At 39.9% G+C, this 24,499-nt stretch overlaps 1 protein-coding gene across 3 annotated transcripts in view; it reads left to right on the top strand.

The window, feature by feature from the left end:
- Positions 1-24,499, top strand: part of LOC121908564 (neuropilin-1a-like) — an 87,257-nt gene that overhangs the window by 21,402 nt on the left and 41,356 nt on the right. For 2 of the 3 annotated variants that reach the window (XM_042428688.1, XM_042428689.1), the window contains exons 3-5: positions 4,861-5,042; positions 14,437-14,664; positions 20,795-20,965. In XM_042428688.1, the coding sequence (XP_042284622.1) occupies positions 4,861-5,042; positions 14,437-14,664; positions 20,795-20,965 (581 nt within the window). Of the gene's footprint in view, positions 1-4,860; positions 5,043-12,317; positions 12,599-12,918; positions 14,665-20,794; positions 20,966-24,499 lie in introns of those variants that run through there. The other variant, XM_042428690.1, reaches the window with a different exon arrangement.

The following is a 24,499-nucleotide window of genomic DNA, read 5'->3' as shown; positions in this document are numbered from 1 at the left end:
TAATGTTACCTCTACTTCCCATCGCCCTGACGTCAGACAGACAGTTGTTTGTTGGCAGCCTTTGTTGGCAACGTTGTCCCCCAGGTTGTTCGCTTGTTTGCATATTTCGGATCAGATTCGGGCTCGAACATGTACAGATGTATTTCAGACGTTTCCATTTTGAGTAAAGAACAAGAAAAAGAAGCGAAATCCTGCTGGCCAATCGGAAGAAAGTGGGCTCATCAGGTCTTAAAGAGACAGGAGCTAAAACAACCTGTTTCAGACAGAGGATCAACTGATGGGCTCCTTAAAGGGCCAGTATAAGATAAATAAGGAGTTTTATGAATTGTAAGTCATGCAACAATATTCCAGTACATCCCCAGAATATAAATGTAAACCTTGAAAAGTGCATGATACGTCCCCTTTAAAGAATTTATGTAAGAATTATTTTAAGAATTTAAGATTTCTAAAGAGATTCAGACGGTCGTGACATCTGCTCCATCTGCTCGAGACCTTGGAAATCTTAAAGCTGCTATGTAGGATTTGAAAAGTCATTACTTTGGCACCTCAGACCTTCATGGACTCGAAGCGAGGACACAGAATGAATGGGCTAAAACCAACACATAGACTGCAATATTCACCTTTTTTTTAACCAGGAATGGATCATTTTTCTATAAACAAAACTAACTTGAAAGATTCTATAATCACATAAAAATCCTACACATAATAACTTAAAAGCTCAAGTTTAAGAAGCATGAAAATCTGCCAAATTAGACGTACAAAATACTATAATGATATACAGATACATTAAAGGACAAACCGGTGCAGGCCTGAATGCTTGGCTCTGTTATGCTGTGGGAGGTATTTTTTGCTGGCATGGATTGGGTCCACTTGTCCCCTTAGAGGGAAGGGTCACTGCAAATCAATACAGAGTTCTTCTGAGTCATCCCTTTTATCCTGTGATGATACATTTCTATCCTTATAGGAGCGGTCTCTTCCAGGATGACAATGCCCCAATCCATAGGGCACGAGGGGTCACTGACCAAAACCTTTAAATCAAGATGTCTGTAAGAGATTTAGTATAAACACATTTCCCATGTCAGACTCATGAAGAGACTTTTGTCTCTGAAAATCAGAAACCAACAAGCTTTTTGTCTGTCTGCTAACGTTGTTAGCCATGAGAAAAATCTGCAGTCAACAGTGTAATTCGATGAGACTGAGACAAGCCGACTCTCTGAGCTTCAGTCCAAACCTGCCAGAGAAGTTTTGCACCATTTAGAAACGCTTTAGCTGTTTGTAGATTTCAGCTTTTATGGTTCAGCTGTAGCAAATACATTAATATGCATTAGCACTGGTCACTAGCATTGGTCAGGGGTTGTTTTTGAATCTGTTTTTCTCTTGGGAAGGGTCTCGTTAGACATGCATTCCTGTGACTCCACACATTCTTACCTGGGAGCTACTACTGCTCTGTATTTTGATACCCTACCCAGCTTCCTTAGGGAAACTCTCTGTTCTCTCTTGTCCGAGAGGTCAGAAGTCGGGTTCAGCTTCAACACTGAGACCACAAGGCTGGAATAGATTTTCTGTCTTGTTCAAGGACACCACAGTTGATATGGACACTCAGCTCGGTTTTTCAAATTTACCCTTTTCAGCTTTAGGTACTCACAAAGCAAAGCTGTTTCTACAGTTTGCTGCAAAAGAAGAGGAATGTTATATCATATATTAAGTTCCCTATAATATGCTATATGTATAGTACTTATAAAATGGTTACAAAGTGCTTTCAGGTTGTCTTGCAATAACAAAAGACAGACAAACATGAAAATCATGGTATATGAATGTCAGCAAAACACTTAAAACCAATAGAGGTGATTTGCTGTAAATCTTGATTTTCCCACCCTACATGTTCAGGGATCCTACAGCTAGATTGTTTTTCACCTGGAGAATGAAAATATGGAGGCTGGGTCCAGACTGATGGTCAGCACAGATTATCTGTTGGGAATCGTTACAGTCTGATCTTACATGTCCTGATAACAGCAAACATGTCTGATGTGTGCGACCTGGAATGCAAACTCCTGAACAAGTTATGTAATGTCGAGGGACGCAGACAACCAAAATTTATAAGGTTTACAGGGAAATGGGTCTGCTATTTTGATTGATTTTCCATTGTAGAGGTCCAGACAACAGAAGTCAGCCTGCTAATAGCAATAATCATCTCAGGCAGATAGATCGACTCAAAACACAGCATGTTATCTAGCTGCATTGCATTCTGGTCTATTGATGTTACTGTCAGAAGAAAAATTAGGTCTTTATTTTTTTTCAATGGTGAATTTTTCATTGTACAATTTTACAACGAACGCCAACACAGATTGCAGCTGTGTCCAACTTTTATTGTATATTAATCCCTGTTAAGGCTGCTAGAAATACTTGGACATGACATCTACCATACACTTTTGCCCTTCCAAAATGTTTAAAACACACAAGCAACTAATAAAATGCACCTAGAAATTCAAGATATGTGATCCTTAACAGTTTTAAAACACATTTTGTGCCTTTACTTCTTTCCTCTTTGTTTAGTTTTCAGACTTTTCTCAAATTTTATCTTTTTTTCCTGGTGAAAACTGGAGAATTTAACATCTTCAGAACTTTAAAAACTATGAAAATGAAACTATATGAGAGGGGAACATCCCTCTTTGATTGAACTGCTCACAGTTCTCAGACATCAGGAACCTGTGACGAGGAGTCATTAGTAGGCATTACTTGGCTGTAAAGGGTTACGAGTCAAAAAAAATTTGGGAGCCAATGGACAAGTGTAAAAATTTACACAATCTGCTGAATGCAAAATGCTGATTTTTACTCTTCTGTTCACGAAGGCCTGGTCACCTTTGATATCTGCACTCTGAATCCTACATATCAGTGCTGCACAGAGAGAGAATGGCTGGTGTTTATCAAGACACTTATGGTACATATATATACATATAGACACAAATACCTTCTTTTGAGTTACTCACGCACTGAAAATGCACTTGGACGCATGTGAATTCTATATATATACATAGCACAAACACATCCTACGGAGAAACATTTGCTCATGCTGTGCGCGGTACACATTTTACAGCAGTCGTACATTAACAGCATGCACTTCCATGTACAAAACATACACCACACACTCACACACACACTTGAGATGTTGTGAAGCGGACAGTGGGTGGACAGAGGGGTGTCGGCTTGTAAAGGATGAGGTCCTGCAGCGGTGGTGGGAGGTCCACACGGACAACAGAGACTGATGAAGTCTCACAGTGCGCTCAGTGGGATCCACAGAGCTTCCTTTGCCTCATACCGTCATGTGTTCATATTTCTGTCATCACAGCCTCCCTCTCTTCCTGCTTGTCCCTTTCTTATTCCTAGAAAGAGGTAGCCTCTGTCCAGTCTCACAGACTCTCTGACTCCCTTCACACCCCAGTTTTCTAAATCAGATTTTTTCCCCTCCACATGCTTGAGACTGAACTTTCTCTTATCAGCATGAACAGAAGCAGCAGAAGGTTATTCTGGGCAGAAGGTGATTTTTCACTTCAGATTTAGACCAGTGGATATGTAGAACAAAATATGTATTCATATGTCTGACTTGTACTTGTGGGAGAAAACGTGATTTCTCAGAATGTGCAGGCAGTCGGGATTCACAAGAAGTCAGCTCACATGTTCCCTACACTATTTCTTTGGGATTGAAAGTACATTACATCATGGTATGTCACAAGCTATCTGTGATATGAATCTGCTCAGATAACTGACTATAAATATTCATCTTTTCACCATGCAAAGGAAAGGAGAATACACAAACAGATGTTGACGTTGAATAATTGACTATACAGTTCCCGTCTATCTTCACAGTGAGATTTGCTGCTGCAACGTGGAAATCTCCCGTCATTCACTTGAGACAGCTGTCATTATTTAGCAGCTTGGCTTAACCAGCATCAGCTATAAGGATGAGAAGACAAAACATTGCAAACAAAGCCAACCGGCTGGCCCGACTCACTTTGGGGTATTTGCGGAAATGCCTCAAATTCAGTCACAATAGGGAAAGCACTTAGTGTCAGCAAAACATGTTGTTTGAGAAAAACAGATATGACATCCTTTGTTGGGGTTTTCACAGTGTGGGTGTGTCTTCGAAGCTTCACTAGCAGTGAAATGTGCAAAAGCGTGTAGCAGGAAAAGTTGAAAGTACATGACACGATGTCAGTGTGATTACAGTAAGACCTCACATGGAGCCGAGACAGTCTTTCGCCTTTACACCAAGACTGTTACACCAATAACTCACCGAGTACTCCATTGGTTTAGTATTGTAGTGAGATTAACAACATAATGGTCAAAATCCAAGCAGCAGAGGCAGAGATATGCTGAATTTTAGTCCCTAGTATGGGTCCAAAAATGCCAAATCCTACCATATACAGAGATCAGACCATCACTGCCTGGTAAAAGTTCCTGTTTTTTAGACTCCACCATCAGTTTGTAATACACGCTTTTTTGTTAAGAATTTGAAAACTCAAGCACAAACCGAGATTACTTTAGTGCTGCCACTTGAGTAATTTTCTTGACAAAGCTCCTCCAGAGCCACAGGCTGCGTGGTACTCCCTCTGACAAGTAAATTGACCCTCTTGAGTAAAATCAGCAGAATGGCCCTTAAATTTGCATTACCAGCAATCAGAGAATAACTAATCAACTTTTGATTGCCTTCAATAGCTTTTTGGAGGGATAAATTAGGATCAGGCACAACAATTACTCACACATATGCTCAGCAGCTGTGTGCATTCAAGCAAAAAGGCACAACATTTTTTCATTATTTTTGCAACAACATGAAGCTAAACTGTATCTCCTCTGTCTTCACAGATACGACTATGTGGAGGTTTACAACGGCGGGGACGAGCTTTCGCCCATGTTGGGAAAGTTTTGCGGGAAGATCGCACCGTCCCCGATCATCTCCAGCGGCACCCAGCTCCTCATCAAGTTCGTCTCCGACTACGAGACCCACGGGGCGGGATTCTCTGTTCGCTATGAGGTCTTCAAAACAGGTGTGTGGTTGTTCTTTAGATTTTACACCAGACACAGCGAGTTTCTGTCCATCAGCTGACTTTTTGAAATGTCCTCAAACGCTGAACTAACACACTATTCTTGTAGATGTTTGTTTCTGACAGCAGCATCCGCTAAACTAAAACAGAAGCGGAGCTGCAATTGCTCTGTTGTTTTCTATACACACCACTGAATGTGATGAATGACCTCATGGAAAACAGCCAATTTGAATTCAATTGTTGTAAAGCCAAGTTTCCACAGAACTCCGTCGTTTGTTTTGTTGCTTTTAGATCAATGTCATGCATCACCTTGCTACACCTGATGAAAAACAATCAATAAGTACTTCTTTGCCCTTTAAAATACTTCAGGCTGGCAGACTATTCAGGGGCAGCAAGTGATGATAATACATTCAATAGACTAAAGCTTTAATAGGAAAAAGGGGAAATAGGGAAATCTGATGTCACACAAATTGGTTCTTGTTTGCAGAATTTTGGCAATGTACTCTCCAAGAAGAGGTCCAGGAACACAGCAACACTGCTAAAACGATCAGACAGGTTGTAAACAAACCGCTAGGTTACCCAAACTTATTTTGAAGAGAAAACAAAGGTAAACTATTTCCATAGCTGCAGAAAGATGTTGGTATTAGGAGGAGAAAACAGACACATGACTAGATTATTGTACAAATTATATCAGCATAATAGTGCATCATGGGGTCCACACATTGTAAATCACATCTTAACAGTGCTGTGTGATGTTAAGTGGGTCTAACAGTAATTGTATGTTAAGACATTTAATAGTAATCACACAGAATGATATTATAGGACACTATACAACATGTTTTAGGAGCTGCTGCCCCCTCACTGAGATTATTCCCTGAGTTGTTGTAGACATCCATTAGAGTTTATAGATCAACTTTCTAGATAAAACGTAAACCTGCCATATCTGGCCGTAGCTGTGCAAGAAGGGATTTTGACATTACGGGTGCTCTCGCTTTCAGTTTTATCTCCAAATAAAGTGGTTTAGATAATCTGTCTGACCTGTTGGCTAAAACCTGTCTGACAGCTTGTTTCTTGGCCTGCTGGACTTTATTGCAGAGATGTTGTCATTGTTTCCAGATCTCAACAATCACTCTGTTGTTTACAGTGTTATCATAACCGATTGAAATGATAGCCTAAATAGGCCGAGTTAAAAATTAGAACGACCCTTTATACTACTCACATCTTGCACGCATTTTGCATCTGTTTTCCCAGATGTATGATGCACCCTAAGATAACCTTTTCAGAGAAAATAGTTAAAACTGTATCCCCAGTCACGTCCGAGGACCAAATGTTGTCCAAGGTTGTCCAAACAGCCTGAGCTGAACCTCTGGTACACTGACCTCTAAGCTGCAAGCCAAATAATCTCAAAGACCCAGAGTTCCATCAGAGGAACAGTGAGTCCTAGCTGGGGCAGGATGCTAGCAGGATAGACCTACATAAACACTGCCTGTCAAGGAAGGAACCTTGCTCCCGTGTCCTACATTTGTATGTGCTCTTCCCTCTTGGGTCCACTTGAGAAGCCGCCAAACAGGGAGTCTCCTGCGACCACTTCAGTATCCACCAGTGGGGACCAGAGATAAATCAGATAAAAAGGGAACATGCGTTTACCTAAGATTCCTCTTCTGTTTTTTTTGTTTTTTTTGTTTGCACCCCTGAGAGCAATAACCATTCACAGAATCACGGGATCCAGAAATAACAATCCCCAGGTGTGCTTATGTTAAAAAATACAATGAAAAATGGATAAGCAGGTGCTTTTTGTACTCAAATGAGGAGCATGGCAGTAATACGAGCAGGGTTAGGGGTCCCAATTCATACTGGAGCTCCTCCAGGCTCTGCACTTGCTTTACTGGGAGCCGTCTGTTCTCTGAACTACAAAGTACAGCCCTAATTCTTCTGATCTCGAAACTTTCAAATCCGCTTGTATTGACTTTAATTTCAAGGTGCAAAGTGAAGCTGTGAATGATGAATGACAGGAATATTATTGTCAGTGTAATAAATCTTTAGAAGTAGGTCAGCGACGTATCAGCTTAGAAGGAAGGTTCGTCCTGAACATTTTCCTGATGGGATTTTTTTGAAAAGATGTTGTGATGATTTATATTTGAGCTTTGATCTATAATATAATGATCCGATCGGGATTCATAGACTAGAATCAAGGTCACCTTGCCTTTTACTTTCAGAAAAGGTACAACTTTATTGGTTTTTCTTTGATTTCTCAGATTCAACACAATGCTAAAACAGCAATAAACCATCCATTTAAATGTGTAAATGTAATATAATTTAAAGAGTATCTAATTCTAATAGTATCTAGCCACACAGATAGCAGATATCCAAAAACCCGGACAAATAAAACCAAAATTATCTGCAAAGCTGGAGGTAAGAAAGAAAAATATGTTATCTTTGTAATTTGAATGAAGCAACCCTTTCAGCCACCAGCGCCTGATGATGATTTTGAGGTTCGAAGTTCTTTCGTGACTTTGAAAACAGCAATTAAGAAAACAATCTCACCACAAGATCAATCTGGTAATTGTCCTGGAGCTTTTGACTCTTATCGCATGATCTTTTTCTGAAGAAGGAGTTTGCCCATGTCGTCATGGAATGCCCTGTCGTGTTTCAGATTTCCTTTTTTTTAAGCACTTTAAGGACTTATTGTCTTTGTTTGCGTAATACGTGAAGAATAGCTCTTACTGGATAAACAGCTCCTGTTGATAAGGATCATGTGATATAATCAAAAATTCCAGATCAGCTGAAATAGACTGTGGACAATGGACATCATGATGAGATTGTTTGATGAGATATTTCATTTTTTAAAAATTCAAATCAGCTCTAAGTCGAACAGAGCGTTGACTTTTCCTTTTTTAAAGTAGTTTGTGAATTAATAAAGTTTGATTCTGGTCTGATGATTGATTAAGATGTCAGGTTTGTGAGTGTCTGCACGCTGTACCTCCTTGTGTTTGTCAAAAAAAAAAAACAGAGCAACTGTTTTCCTGTTGTTGTTGAGCACATCCGGGCTGCTGTCTCCTCTCTGCCGGCTACCGTTCAGCTGCACGGACGAGTCGGGAATTTTCCACTTGTGTGCTTGCGTGTGTGTGGAGGTCAATCGTTTTAGTATTTACACAGATTATCAGTCCCTCTGTGCACGTGTCTTTTCCATGTCTTCTGTTTGTCAATATGTGTCTATACTGTATATGTCAGTTGCAATTCAGTGTATGAATATATAGATATGTGTGTGTATGTATCTCAATTCCTTTGTGTGTGTGTGTGTGCGTGCAGCAGACAGGTGCATGGGACCCCAGGCTCATTTAGCTAATGGGCTGTTTGTCCTTGAAGGCAACAGGGGTGACCTGCAGATGAGATGGATGCTCTGGCATAGAAGAGGGGCTCTGAAACTAGGACAGCATGTGCATTGGTGTGTATATATGCGTGTGTGGGTGTGGATGTGTGTGAGTGTGGGTGTGGGTGTGTGTGTGTGGGTGGGTTGGGAGGAGGGGGGATTGTAGTGGTATGTGTTGGCCTCAATATGGGTCCTCTACCCTCTAACAAGTTAAAAACAGCACTTGTACTCACTCAGGTAATCCCCCTGTCATGTTGCTGCCTTCCTTCTCGCCACATTTAAAATCCATTACAGTCAGAGCAGCATATTGAAACTCGCTGCTAAATGGAGCCGCTGCTCTGGTTACAAACAGGCTTCATATTCTATCGAGACCTCCCTCTTTGTCTCTGTGGATCTCTCTCTCTCTATATCTCTCTCTCTGTTTATATGCTTTGATCGCAGCAGAATGTTTTTTTGCATCTCATAATGTGTCAAATTGTAATGCTTGAAGTATCAGAGCAATATAATTTGATAACAATTACACATTTTTAGATGTCAGACTTGTAGCTTTTTAAAGTAAGTTTGCACTCATAACAAAACAATCAAATAGTTGGTAGTGAACAAGCACAAACATTTGCAAAGAGGCGGGAGCACTGACTTTATTCTTCTTCAGGGTTTAAAAGACAGAACTCAGATTTTATGCTTGTCGTTGTTGTGGTTGTTCTGTGGGTTGCGTATGTTGTCCACTCGCATATTTCGGATCGGATTCAGGCTCAAACATGTACGGACATATTTGATAAGTTTATATTTGGAGTAAAGAACCAGAAAAAGAAGCAAAATCCTACTATTATTGTTTACGTAGCTGAGGGGCAACTTCTGGAAGCTGGCCAATCAGAACAGAGTGGGCTCATCGGGAGGCGGGCCTTAAATAGACAGGAGCTAAAACGGCCTGTTTCAGAGGCGCTGCGTAAATGGCCAATATAAGATAAATAAGGAGTTTTTTTTCAACTGTAAATCATGCAAAAATATTTCAGTAGAGTCCCAGAATATAAATATAGACCTGGAAATGTGCATGATACATCCATTTTAAGCTCTGAAGAAGTCACACTGTTGCCGAAACATCAGCTTAAGGAATGAAATCAACACCGCGTAACCGTTTAAGTCCTCCTGCCTCGTTCCAAGTCGTTATGCTTGTTTGCTGCCTACAGTTATCATGACATCTTGTGTGGTCGAACACACCTCCCTGCAGGTTTGAGCGTGGAAACCACACACAAAAAACCCACAAAACACTTGTAGCAGTGGAGGCTGCAGATCAGAACATGCTCATACTATTTCTCTATATGAGTCATATTGGAAGGTACTGACAAACGATCTGTTTTGCTATTTAGGAGACTTGTTTTTTTTTTTTATTGCAACATTCCATAAGTCTGTGTAAAATCTGGTTGATGCCTGTCTTCTCCCTCCCATGTCCGTGCCTTTCTTCCATGTCTGTCATTACGATGAGAAAACCCCGAAACACCACCACAAAAATCAGTAGCCCTCATTCAGAGGACAAGCTCTGTTTAGCCTTAAAGATCTAAAGATAGCGTTTGGCTATAGTGGGGAGATCTCTTGACTAATGAGCATCGGGCTGTTAAAGCTCCGGCACGACCGCTTCTCATAACCATAACCATCACCATAACTCCACCCGAGCGAGCCCTCTTCAATGTCCCGGATCTATATTTGCTCCGACTCTCTCGTTTTATTGCAGGTTTCCAAACCAGAGACATATGTGTCTGTGGTTTAGTCAATGCGGGGTTTTTTTTGAGGTGACTTCAAGCCTCAATGCAGTTGATTGAAGGGTCGTTGATTAAAAAAAAAACGATGAATGAAAGAAAGATTGATGACACAAGATGAGCCGATGAGAGAAATGTTGTTTGATGAAAGTATATCCTCATGTTGGTGACATCACACAATAACAAGAGACAATATATGCAACCTTTTAGTCTCTTTTGATGTTCTTTGAGGCAATTTAGTCTTTTTTGAGACATTTAAACTGTGAAAACCTGGATTATATTAATATTGCTGATGCAGTATAAGTAATGCATCATCAATATTGGTCGAACTGGAGCCAATTTTTACTTAACAGTATACTGTTGGCTAGTTTAATCTATGGAAGTGCATGATAAAGAATATAAGAATATTCTATATAATGTGAGAATATGTTTAGTATGAAAATCTCTGTTACAGCTACAACTATAGCTGTAAAATAAATGTAGTGAGGTAAAGAATTACAATATTTCCCTCTGAGTTGTAATGACGTTGACGTGTAAAGTGGCATGAAATGGAAATACTTTGTAAAATAAAGAAGAGCACTTAATCAATTGTTACTTTCCACCACAGCTTGAATCACATTTAATCCAACAGACAATCAGTTTGAACCTCCAAGATTTGATTTGTCTTCTCCTCTTTTTTCTCTGCTGAGGAAGTGATGTTTTTGGCTTCAGCAACCTCTTTTTTTTATAGATTTAAATACAATTCAGTGGGGAGTTTGGCTGTGGGAGAAGGAAAAAGTTTTGTATTTCTTTTTTGATATATATATTTTTTGTTCTTTCTCATGAAAGTACTGCACAAACTCGAATAAAACAAAGCTTTTTTTTTGGAGGTATATCGGCTCTGAATGCTTTCTAGCTTATGTCATTGTTTGTTTTATCCTTTGTTGATGTGGCGGTTTGTGTGTAGTCAGAATTGTATTCCACTTTGTAGATGTTTACTTGCTTGTCTTCTGATCAAAAACTGCTCCGTAGCTCTCATCCGCAGCGCTCTGCAATGAATCATCAAGTTACAAGCTAAAGTGGCTCATGAGGCTCAGCACATCAATGCATGACAACAAAAAATCTGTTCAATGTGTGTGTCATTTATTTGTATTTACCAGACATTATACAGTATGAACATTTAAGGATATTTTTGCCCCAAGCTCACATTAATATCTTACCTTTATAGATGGCATAGATATCTCATGAAACACAACCCATCTGCACATTTGACACACATACACACACACACACACACACACACACACACACACACACATATACATATACTCGAAAGTGTGCCAGCTGAGCAGGATTGAAGCCTGCCTCATCCCTCGCTGCTCATCCTTCCACATCGTTCATCATGTTGCCCTTTTAATGACACCACCTGTGTCAACAGCAAGGGGTCCACTGGAGTGTGTGTCTCTCTTTGTGCTTCAGCGTGTGTGTGTGTGTGTGTCGGGGGTGTGGGTGAGGGTGGGGGGGAAATTCATGTTTACAGGCATGCTCAAATAACATGCAGGTCACATCTGGCCTGGCAATATGAGAACCCCCCCCGTTCTACACACACACATAAACACAGACACACACACACACACATCATCATGCCTCCGAGGGATGCTTGACCCTCGTCCGCGCCTCGTGTCGTCTTCCACCCACAGAGATCAGTCACCGTCTTGTAACCTCGTGTCCTCATGTCACTGTACAACAAGCGAGGTGTGAACTGCCAGCGGGGGCTGACGGATGCGAGACGACGCACAGATTTTTTTCACGAGCGGTATCGACAGCGTCAATGTGACCGTAGACAAAACAGCTTGTGTACAAAGACAACAATGACATAACATCTGCTGTGTTAGCCAGCCGCTCCGTCTGCACTTTTATCAGGAGACATCTGTGTCACATGTTGTTTTGACTGAGTGAAATCGTAATTATTTTCAACTTTTTTGTGCGTTGAAAACACTAAACCCAACCCTTTCATTATCCTATGATTTAGAGGAGCGTGTGGTGCTTGAAAGGAGGATTTATTGTGAATGTTGTGGGTGCAATTGGGTTTTGTGTTATGTAGAAGAAAAGAATCGAGTGCAGTTGTAGAGAAACAAAGCATTTACTGCGTCTCTTTTGCGAAATATCTATCTTTGTAACATCATGAGAAAAGTCAATAAATACCCCACAACATGGTTTCCACATGGGAACACTGTCACATACATTCCTGAACAAAATCCTCTCATATATAATGACTTTATGCATGAAAACAAACAACAAATACAGCTCCAAAATATAAAATGTCAATACCATCACTTAACATATGTAGCATTTAGCAAAGAAAATGCACACCTTCCTTGTAATCCAAGAACAAAAGATGAATTAAAGCTAGCAGAGACGACACTAAAAACACAGAACATTACCTTAATGGAAAGGTCTTATTTAAATAAGCAAGCTTAAACCTGTAACTTTCATAATAAAAGTCCTTTTCATAACCAGCACAACAAGATCACACTACTACCCAACAATGGTGAGAATAATATGGTCTCCACACTGTCACATACATTCTTAAACAAAATCCTCCCATATATAATGAATTTATGCAGCTCCAAAATATAAAATGTCAATACCATCACTTAACATATGTAGCATTGAGCAAAGAAAATGTACACCTTCCTTGTAATCCAGAAACAAAAGATGAAGTAAAGCTAGCAGAGACTTTACTAAAAACACAAGACATTACTTTAATGGAAAGGTCTCTGAATATATGTACCAATGAAAATAATAACATATCTTATTTAAATAAGCAAGCTTAAACCTGTAACTTTCATAATAAAAGTCCTTTTCATAACCAGCACAACAAGATCACACTACTACCCAACAATGGTGAGAATAATATAAAAAAAAAAGGGGGAGTCATGTAAACACAACACAGCTGACGATTTCAACACTAGAAGGTGTTACAAGCATGAATGAAAATGTGAAAATATGAACATCATTGTCAAAAAGGTGCAAAATAACAGCAGACAAATACGCCGCACCGTTTGCTCGAACACGTCAATCAAAGAACAGCAGGAGCATAAATGAAAACCACATCAATAAAACACCTCAGAGAAAACACAGATCTTCAGATGAGATCGAAAGAGATGAACAAAGTAATAAAGTGGATCCACGAAGTACAAAATAAAATGGATATTTGACTGCACACTGCGTACAAAGTATGAGATTGTGGTTGACTGATTATGTAGGTTTGTGTGTGTGTGCGTGTGTGCGTGCTGTTTGTTAAGCTTGATCAGTCTCTGTAAACAGCCTCGGAGTGTCCGGGACAGTCAATAAATACCACTCGAACACCTCAGTCACAACACAGACACAGACGGCTCCGACAGGGGAGGGGGACCAATCACGGCAGAGTTTGTCTTGATTGGATGGAGATGACATGTTGTGGTTGTGTGCAGCGTCTTAACGAGCCTCACAAATTGCCCTGGGATTATTTTACTTGCTGTTTAATACAGTTTTGTTAATGTATTATATGTTATTATCTGTATTCAGTGATGTAATTTTTCTTATTCAGGATAAAGTCGTGTTTCTTCTCAAAACCAGTTCAGAAACATTAAAAAAAAAAAGGAAAGTTTCCTGTCTGATTGAGCTGTTTTTCTCTGAATTTCATCATAGTTTCAAAGAATATCTGGGTCTTTACAGCTGGGTCACAGCTGTAAAAGTGTTTGAGGCTGCCAGTGTTTGAGACACACACAAAAGCCAAAAACTAAGGGCATTTCAGTTTATTCTCTAAAAAGCCTTTATCCTTTTTTGCAGCAGCAGGAAAGACAAAAAAGGTCAAAAATTTTTTAAAAGACAGAGGACACAGTTTAAACTAACAACCTAAACAGACATATTCTGGCACGGACGGTGATTCCTATTTTAAAACAGATTATGAAACTGTTTTGAAGTGCTGCATGAAAGAGGTGTAGATAAAGACGTGTAGCTAAAGACATTTTCTCAGCTTTTATGCAACCTTGAATTTCTGGCAGGGAAGACACACACAGTATTTTTTTCTGTTTCATAGTTCCACAGATGGCTCATTTTGCAATAAGAAAAACAAATGCAAAAATGATTGGGAGTCATAATCAAAGTGACAGTTATATGAGATCATGTTATGACCCCCTCTCTGCCCTCTGACCTCAGAGAGTTAACACTTCTGTCCAAGCGACTATTAATTACACTGTCCAAACATGCCTTGACACTTTAAAAACTCATTTGTATCTTCTCCTCACAGGTCCAGAATGTTCCAGGAACTTCACGGCTCCCAGTGGCACCATCAAGACGCCGGGCTTCCCCGAGAAGTATCCCAACAACCTGGACTGCACCTTCATGATCTTTGCCCCCAAGATGTCGGAGATCGTGGTGGAGTTTGACAGCTTCGACATGGAGCCCGACACCACGCCGCCGCCGGGCGCCCTCTGCCGATACGACTGGCTGGAGATCTGGGATGGCTTCCCTGCAGGTAAGGAGGAGAGAGATTAGATTAGAACTTGTGGGAGAGAAACCAGTGAAGGGTGGGAAGGTAAAACAAAAGAAATATTTCTATTCAAAGCACCGGATATGCAAAAATACGATCTTACAACTTGAAATTCTTCATGTTTTTTTCACTTGTTTAGACTTACACATTAAATATGGTGATCATAAAAACACATTTTCCTAACTAGCTAGCATTAAAAAGACAACAATAAGCTATTTTTTGCTGCTAAATTATAATTTCTGAAGCATTTTGTGAACTTTTCAAGGCTTTTTTTTCAGCTTTTGCTTTTATGTCCAAAGTAAAAAATACAAAACCAAGGAAAGTACACTACGCAAATATTGGAGGAAAAAGAAAATGTCAGATAAAGGTTCAAAGCATTAAAGGAGAAACAAGATTACAGTCTGCAGCCATGCTAGCAGCTCAGTGAGGCTGTATTTAGGAAGTTTTGAGCTAAATGCTAACCTTAGAATGCTAGCATGCTCACTATGGCAACGCTGACACACTGATGCTAACCAGATGTAATGTTTACCATGATCACCCTCTGTGTGTTAGCATGCTAACTTATGCTAATTAGCACTAAACTCAACAGCTGAGACTGATGGGAATGTTATTATTAGTTTTGCAGATATTTGGACAAAGTCCAAACTCAATTCATCCTGAGGGCGACATGAATATCTGAAGATAGATAGAAGATGTGAGCAGAAAAAAATGGGATGCAGAGGTGGATGTAGGAGAGGATGAGGAGGAAGGTGGTGGAGGTGAAGGGGGGAGGACGGGGCGGGAGGGGAAGGGGATAAATATGCGAAGCTGTGCGGCAGCGGAGAGGAGAGAAGGATGAGAAGAGCTCCGGACGGCTTCCCCCCTGCAGATGTTGACAGAAAACAGACAGAGATACAGACAGGGACATGTGGAGGTGAAAGAGAGGAGGAGGCAGGACAAGAGAGGATGGATGGCCTCCCTGCAGGTGTGACGAGCTCGGATTGAGCGATGGAGGCGAAGGAGAAAGCAGAGGAGAAAAATAAGTTGATAGATGAGAGGAAAACAGGACGGAGTAGGGGAGTAGGGAAAGCAAGACGGGATAGATATGTAATTTCACTTTAAAATTCTTGCGTTTATGTCTGCAATAACAAGATAAATCTTTAAACAGGATGCATGTATCACTTTCAAAATAACTTTATCCAGCTTGATCTCTTTAGTACCTGGAATCTTGTATTTAACATTTATGAACAATCGTCAAAAGGATTTACAGGCTGTTTCAGGAATTTGGCACATGAGGATAATACGGTGATTAATACAGTAATTCTCTGTCCTGATTGGCTGGATGAATAAAGTGTCCTTGCTGTCCACCTTAGCCGTGATTGATTCTTAACACCAGAGCCAAATCTAAATGGTAAAAAGGGATTATTTTTACTTCTTTACATCTCAAGAGTATGAAAAAAAGGATTGCTCTGCACCTTTAAGACCTTAAAAAAAATGATGATATAGAAAGTGTTTTAAAGGTTTATGAAAATGCAAGAAGAGAGATTTTAGATAAACCAAAACTCTAAAGGTGATAAGCGGGTCAGCTCTCTGCGGAAACGTCTGTGGTTTCTGTTGATATGTCAGAACTTCCTAAATGATTTCACCAGAACGTCTTGATCTGTAAGATCAAATGCAAAAAAAAAAAAAAAAGAAAAGAGGAAGCCTCATTCTGACAAGAGTCAACAAAACACAGAACATGCTTATGTTCTCTAATTCTAACCAACTAAATCTTCAAAAGACACTGAAAAATGGTTGAATTCGAAGCCCAAATTGAGACACGCCAAATGAAAGATCACTTGCTTCTCATCAGCCGCCTGTGGCAGAAGATCCGTGCTCCGTCTCCTCAGAAGATGAACTCATTTTCACCTTATGCTTCACAGCGAAAACATTTAACTACGTTGGAACGCTATAAATCACATTCCTCCACCGCAACAACCAGCCAAGCCAAATAAAGGCACTGAAACATTACTAGCATAGAGAGGTTTAAAGTAAATAATAATCGTTAGATCTGATTATTTCAGTCTTGAAACACTTCCTCCTGTGCACACATGGAGGCTAAGTGAGTAAAAGAGAGACCCCTTCAAGCAAACATTTGGTTCACAGCTCATTGTTCCTTCACCAGCCACATTTGGAAAATTGTCTCTCTGAACACATGAATGACAGAGACGCAACCTGCTCTACCCCCTGTTCACACCCCTCCCCTCGTTTGGAACGCCGTTTCTCAGCCTCCATTGTTGTCTAATTAGCCGTACAGCGTGCAGATAATGGCGGGAGCTACATACCTTAGACAGGCCTACGGAGGCTGCCAGGATGCCCACAATACTCGCCGCTGTGCCCAAAGCTTTGCCTGATATTGCCAGGGAGGAGACTGGCATGGGAATATGAGGGACACAAAGACTGGCACAGGTATACAGACAGTGACATACACTTTAAAGCTGTGCCAGTATACATAACATGCCAGGGCTCCTCCTGTCAAATGATCTGTGTGTGTGTGTGTGTGTTTGTGTGTGTGTCTGTGTGAATTCAGGTGTGTGTTTTTTGCATGAACGCCTGTGTGTGTGTGTGTGTGTTGGTGTACTATGTTGGTGTGTGATGCTAAAGCCCCCCGTACTCCTGTGTTTGCTAAGTGAACATGTGTGTCAGCGCAGATAACAAAGCATCCCCGTAGCAGGGTGAAGACCAGGATGTAATTTTTCATCTCATCAAACGCATCCGCAGCGGTAACACAAACACAAAAACCTTCCCATCATGCACTGCTGTTTTCTTTTGAGAGCAGCAAATCTGTTCTTCAAAAGGAGAATAGAGTTTCTTCTCCCGAGGATGATACTTGTGCTGAGATTGAATCAGACAAATTAATATCAAGGGCTAGTGTTTTATTTTTTATTTTTTTAGCAATAATATTTTTTTTGGCTTTAAGTTTGTTTAGAAAAACAATTCACCAAAAATTATTAATATAAATTGCTTTATAGATATTCCAATCAGCCTGTTTTGAACATCTTCTAGACATCTTTTATCTTCTTATCACAAGGTCCACATATTCATTTTTTCTGCAGCTTTCACCCACATCTCATGGCCTTCATTAGCGGATGGATTTTGCGTAGTTGTCATATATATGATGACGGCTACAGATCTGAAAAAGTAGGCTGAAAAACAAGAAAGTAGAGCTTGTGATAAGATGTTTTTTGTCAAACTGCTATTTTCAAGGTCAATAACGAAGCTTCAGGCTATTTGTGTGGCTTTGATACTCTAACATGCTGATTGTTTATGATGTTGAGAATGCTGGAATCGAATCTTCTTCCTTGTTTTCCCTCGTTGTTTACTTCAGATTTGATCATTTCCTAAATAAATGTAAATGTAGCAATATTGCCTTGTAGGATTTCTCCGTTTCAGAGGCGATTGCATCAACAACAACACACAGTTTTACAGCGTAAACCATTCCACACTAGCTCAGATAAAGCTGAAACGACTCCAAATATAATCCGTCACAGATTGTCGACTACCTGCTTCAAACTGAAACTGATAAACATAATCCACCTGATAACCGAAACTCGGCGCTGCAGCGCGGTCGCCTACTTTAGTTATTTTGTTTGGACAAGATGAAGGAAATTTAACTAGAAAAGTATAATTTTTGTAGCATGTATGATTTCATCCTGGACTCAACGTTCGCTCATTGAGTCCTTGAGAGGCTGCAGATACAGTATCTCCACCAAACAGGAGGCACCACAAGTCTGGCATTGTTTCTCACAGATGAGAACAGGATGAAATAGCCAGCAAACTGTGAGGGACATCAGCACCCGCTGCGTTTAGACACGAGAGAGTCTGTCGCTGTGTGCTGCACGTATATATATATATCAAAATCATGTTGTTACAGTAGATGTTAGCCTCAGTTTGTGCATCATTGTATTCAAGTCACAGAGCGATGAACATCTGTTTTTATGAAATACGTAACTACTTTAACAGTTAATGATTGTTTTTAAATATTTTCCAGAATCTTGTAACAATCTGGACCAAAAATAATCCCTCAGCTGCACAATAAAAAAAGGTTTTTAACAAGACAGATGTAGCCTGAAGTGACATCCTGTATCATGTCTATTGGATTTGTGCAAGTTTTACTAAGAGGTATACTGTATTGTATACTGTACTGTACTGATATTTATTGTAGTAATTTAATTTATGCCTTTTTTAAAGTAGATTGATGACAGTGAGTAAAGGGAGAGAGAGAGAGAGAGAGAACCACACACAAGTTGCTTATGCATATTAATATTGTTTTGCATAATAATACATTTTCATACATAATAACAAGTTTCTATTTGTCTTGTCATACAAAACAAGCAGGGAGACGTGTCACTTACTGCTGCATTTTATGCCAAGAGAAGCGAGAGATGGGGAGTGACATGCAGCAAAGCCAGAATCGAACCACAAATGTTGTGGTTACATGGCACATATGAGCTACCGACGTGTGCTGCATTTCTCCTTTTTTTTGGATTAGGAAATAGAGTTGCAGTTTGGGAAAATGGTTAAAAATCATTTTTATTGTGCGACAGATGGATTTTTTTTTTTTTAAATCCAGGTGGGCAGAGGAGTCTTGGTGGATTCTGGACGTACCTTCAGATCTGTGCTAACTGTTGGATTACTTTCTGGGTTTTTGAAAGATCTACAGGGATTTATCTTTCAGAAAAACTGATGCTCAGCTCCGTGACTTGAACGTATTAATACTTGAGGCATGAAAATATGTTTTTTTGGCTGGACTGCAACAGCGAGACCAGCCCTATAGACCGAATCACTGTGACGTAGCGCTAACAACAACCATCACTTCCTCCGTAGATGAACTGGCAGTTGATGTGAATTGCGCAAATATGTCATTTTCAGCCTTAACTGTAATGTTTAAAGATATGTAGCTTCGATATATCTGACGTTTCCACTGTGATAAACCAAATCTACCCAACAGTGACACCTCACCACTGGGTCGGACTAACTGGTGGCTGCCTTTGTTATAATGGGAAGCCGCCTTACCACTGCTTTACACATTTATACTTACTTACTCATACACATACTTACCTTTACTTACTTTTACTACTTACTGCTTACACTTACTTATACTCATTTGTATACACTTGTTTGTTTTCTTCTTTACTTGCTTAAACTGACATTTATTATTTTTGCTCTTTTTACTCTTGTTTCAATTTAAAAGCCTTCATTAACAGTCCAGCCATATACAAGGTTTTGACCTAGTCTTGTTTAATCCATCTGCAGCATTTTCCTCATCTTACAACACTGCGTCTGATAATCTGAGGACTAATCTTTTCATTTTCAAAAAGTAATATTATATCATTGTTGTAATTGGATCACAGTCATTCTGCTACATGTAGTCTAGAGTTGTGAATATGAGAGATAACAGGATGACAAAACATGCAGATTTAACACATTTAACATCCTACAAGTGATAGTGTGTCTTAAAATAGAAGGGTTGCTCTTCTTCTCTACCTGATGTGATCTTATATATACAGTTTATATATAGCGTTTGGATAATAAGTGCCAACGTGGAGACGAGTGTTGCTGCTACCTGCCGTCTCAACCTTTATTCTTGATTATTCTTTATCATTGAAACGTGTCACGTCACTCATGAGAGGTGAGAGATTGGAGCTGACAGGAGATCAAGCTGCTCGCTGTGTTTGTCTGAAGGCTTTGAACAGAGCAGATTAAACAAACTGAAAGTTTTTTGTTTTTTTTAAATCTAAATTGGACATTTATAGACTTCTGAGAAGATATAACAGATTTAAAAAGCGAGTCTCAAGCGTGCGTGTTTCGCTTGAAGTCACGAAACATTTCCCAGAATAGTGAGGGCAGGAAAGGACTAAGTGAACAGTAAAAGCTCTCAAGCAGTTGATGAGCGATGAAGCTGATGTTCTTCTTTTTTTTTCACCTCCTCTGCTCGTCTCTCCTATCACAACTTTTATTTTTCTCTTCTCTCTCCCCCACCTCACCTCCTTCTGGCTTCATCTCTCCTTCTCTCTTTCCCTCGCCTCCTTCCTCGTTTCCTACCTTGAATCACCTTCCTTCCTCTCACCTTTTTCTCCCTCTCTCTCTTTTTCAGTGGGTCCCCACATTGGCCGCTACTGTGGCCAGACCTCTCCGGGCCGTGTGATCTCCTACACGGGCATCTTGTCCATGACCATCACCACTGACAACGCCATCGCCAGAGAGGGATTCTCCGCCAACTACACCATCCGCGAGAGGAGCGTCCCTCCGGGACACACAGATGAGGGTGAGCAGCTAAAATGAATTAAAAAAATGAGGGGGTGATGGGTGTGATGTGGTGGCTAGAGATGTCATTTGGCGTTAGAAAGGACCGGGGTGCATTTCCTGGCTATTTCTTTGTCTCACTCGCCTTGTTTAAAGTGCAGAAATGCTTCAAAATTCCCACACTGACTGTTGATACTGCTCACAGTAAACGAGAACTGAAAATGAGTAAATAAGCAGTTTGTCCATCAACTCCACTTCCACCAAAAGTGTCCTTAAGCAAGAATCTGTTCCAGCTCTACAGGAGCTCATCTCTATCTGACCTTTGACCCTGTGAGTTGGAATGAAGGAGAACCGAAAGAGAATTTCTCCTGAAGGGTTTAATAGCGTGCAGCAAAGGGAAAAAAAACTGACTATTTCTGGATTTAGAGAACATTTTACTTCATTGTGACACCATGTGATTGCTTCATGTAAGCAACTGTGTACTGACTTTTTGATTTAAGAGGAAGAGAAAGACATGATACCTAACCATCAGTTAAGGAGTGCTACTAGAATTGCGGTTATTGATTGTTGATTCATCTTTGAAGCTGTAAAAGGACAGTAAATCAAGGTAAAAACCCGAGGTGATGTCTCAACATTGCACGTTTTGTCTGCTCCATAAACCAAAGATATTACACCTAAAATCACGTAAAGCAGAGAAAACAAGCAATTCCTCACATCTGAGAGGCTGAAACCAGAGAATGTTTTGTATTTTTGCTCAATTAAGTGACTCGAAACAAATAGATTCTTCAAATTGTTTTGCATGAATTTTCTCGTGACCGACTAATACAATAATCCACTTATGGTTTCTACTTGCTACAACGTCTAGAGTCTATTTGTTTTGTTTCCTAACCGTTTTGGGCTTGTAACCCTTTAGAGCTCTTTAGAGTCACAGTTTAATCAAAGACTGATGTTCCCTTTAACATAGTTTCAAGAGTCCCCAAGAGATAAAACTCCCCAGGTTTTGGGAAAAATTAGAAAAGATTATATTATATAGCAGTAATTCTGTCCTTACTTGTTAATCAACCATCATTGCGACTGTTACAATTTATCTGGTGACCCCCTTTGGATGGTTGAGGTTAGTTATTTGCTGAGTGACAGGAAGTGTAGCTACATGGGCCTTTCCAATCTTGCATACTTTTTCTATAATTAGTACCTTTACTGACACTGTCTGACATGATCCTGAGATGCGTTACCCCAACATCTGCTGAATTTCACTAAAGCAAAGTGAAGATTTAATCTTATCTCATCCATTTAACTTTGGATTTGAATTATGATTTGGTTCTGATAAAGACTGCTTACATTTTTGTCCTACTTTTAACTCTCATCTTGTCCTGTTGAACAATGCATCAGGCTATCAATGTTATGACAAGTCAAAGAGTTTCTCAAGCTCGGTTATAGCTCCTGTTCTTGTTCATTGTTTTGTGTGTCGCCGTGTCCACATGTTCTTTAAAACAAGCCGTTCGTCTGCGTCAGTTGACTGTATGACCTTGTTGGAATGTCTGTAGAGATTTCAGTCGTGTCGGCTCGTATGGTTTCTTGCACTCCGGTAACCTCGACCTCAGTCAGCCGTTTAGGAATGTGCGTGTGTACAGAGGTGAGTTTATACAAGGTCCCGCCGTGGTTTACACGGGCACTTTGGGAGAAATTAAGTTAATATTCTATGTGTTGGTCTTCTAAATTAAATCAGCTGACTGTGAATGTATTTGTTGTTTTGGAAAGGAGGATCTGTTCACATGTTGCAGCTGCACAAAGCGGTCAGTCAAGCTGTTTGAATTGTTGTCTTTTCCTCATTTAAAATGGTAAAAATCAAAAAAGCTGTCTAGGTTTGAGAACTTAATCACGTTTTTTGGGGTGTGCTGTGCTACTTGTAGAGGTTGCTACCTTGTGCTTTTATTGTGTTTTTTAAGTTGAGGATCTTTTTTTAACTTGTTGTGTAAGGCTTCTTTGAGTATCTTGAAAAGTGCTTGATAAATAAATTAACAGATAACTTAGACAGGCTTTAAAACTCTGACACATGCCGTAAAATAGCACAAACAATATCCAGTTACTGACAAACCAATCTCACCTCACAGGCCATGATATTTCTTTCCTCTTGTCTCTTGGTATTGAAGTAATCCAAAAGTAACGGAAAGTAATCGAGTTACCTTACTTTAATATTGTGATATATGGATTAAGTTACTGACTACATTTTTTAACAGATAATTAGTAATTGTATCTGTATATATTTTTAAAGTAACCCTCCCAACATCCCTCCTACACCATCCCAGCTCTCCTCCTTCTATACTATCCATTAAATCCATAATTTTGTTGGCGTGGTCTTTGTTGGAGACCTTTCTGTTGATCCTCTAATCAATTAATTGCTGCAGTTCTAGATCCTTATAAACAAAAATTGAATATCTAGTTAAGATGCACATATAGGTATTTGGATTTTCACAATCTAAACTAAAAAATGACAAATGACAAGTTAAAGGAAATGTGTACGTGATATTCACACACCATTCAATCAGAGTGCAGTAGCGTTGTGTTAGGGAAGTGTTTCTGAATCACGTGTGTATGAAGACTTTTCTCCAAAGGGGTCACAGCAATTACAGTATCTTCACTTTCAGTTTGTTTTTGCCGTGGGCAGAAGATGTGGGTGCTGCTGTGTGTGTATGTGTGTGTGTATGTGTGTGTGTGTGTTTGCTATCTGATGTTGATGGTGAACATTTGTGACAATGTGATAATATGTGGAGGTAATCTACATGTATCAAACATGTCCGTGCTGTATGTGTGTGTGTGTGTTAGAGATAAATCTGTCCCTCTAGTCTTAACTGGGATGGCTGATAGCAGCACTGGTGTTAAACAAAGCTCTAATTAGTTGAGTTTAAAGGACCAGTGTGTAAGATTTAGTGGCATCTAGCTGAATCCCCCTTCCCTTCCGAGCATGTAGGAGAACCTACGATGGCCACAAAAAACTTGCAAAAAAGGCATAAAGTCCTCTCTAGAGCCAGTGTTTGGTTTGTCTGTTCTGGGCTACTGTAGAAACATGGTGGTGCATCATGGTGGGCTCCGTGGAAGAGGACCTGTTCCCTATATAGATATAAAGGTCACAAAAACACAGCAACTCATATTTTCTTGGGATTATATACTAATTAAAACATACTTGTGAATATTATATTCCATTTCTGCCAAGTCTGTTCTGCTAGATGCCACTAAATTCTACACACTGCACCTTTAAATAACACATCTTGCTCAGTAGATTGAATTAAAGACTCTTAACAAACCAAATTACATTGTCTTTTTTCTAAATTTTACAGCCAGTCTGATGTTATGAACATGTTCTGTTTAAACAGATTTTTACACCAATATTCTTTAGCCTCTAAAATCCTGCTTGTGTCCATTCAGTCTTTGCTACCAGCCACACAGGAATCAAATTCTGACATGAAAACCCTCCTGTGGTGAATTTACGCTTTTTCTCTCCCTCCGTCGACTCAAGAAACGGCCTCCAGCTGGGCCTTTGATCAGCCGAACTCGTCGG

Source organism: Thunnus maccoyii, chromosome 12 (genome assembly GCF_910596095.1).
Source record: "Thunnus maccoyii chromosome 12, fThuMac1.1, whole genome shotgun sequence".
NCBI lineage: Eukaryota > Metazoa > Chordata > Actinopteri > Scombriformes > Scombridae > Thunnus > Thunnus maccoyii.
The sequence above is the reverse complement of the archived record's forward strand: the minus strand, read 5'-3'. Positions and strand labels throughout refer to the sequence as shown.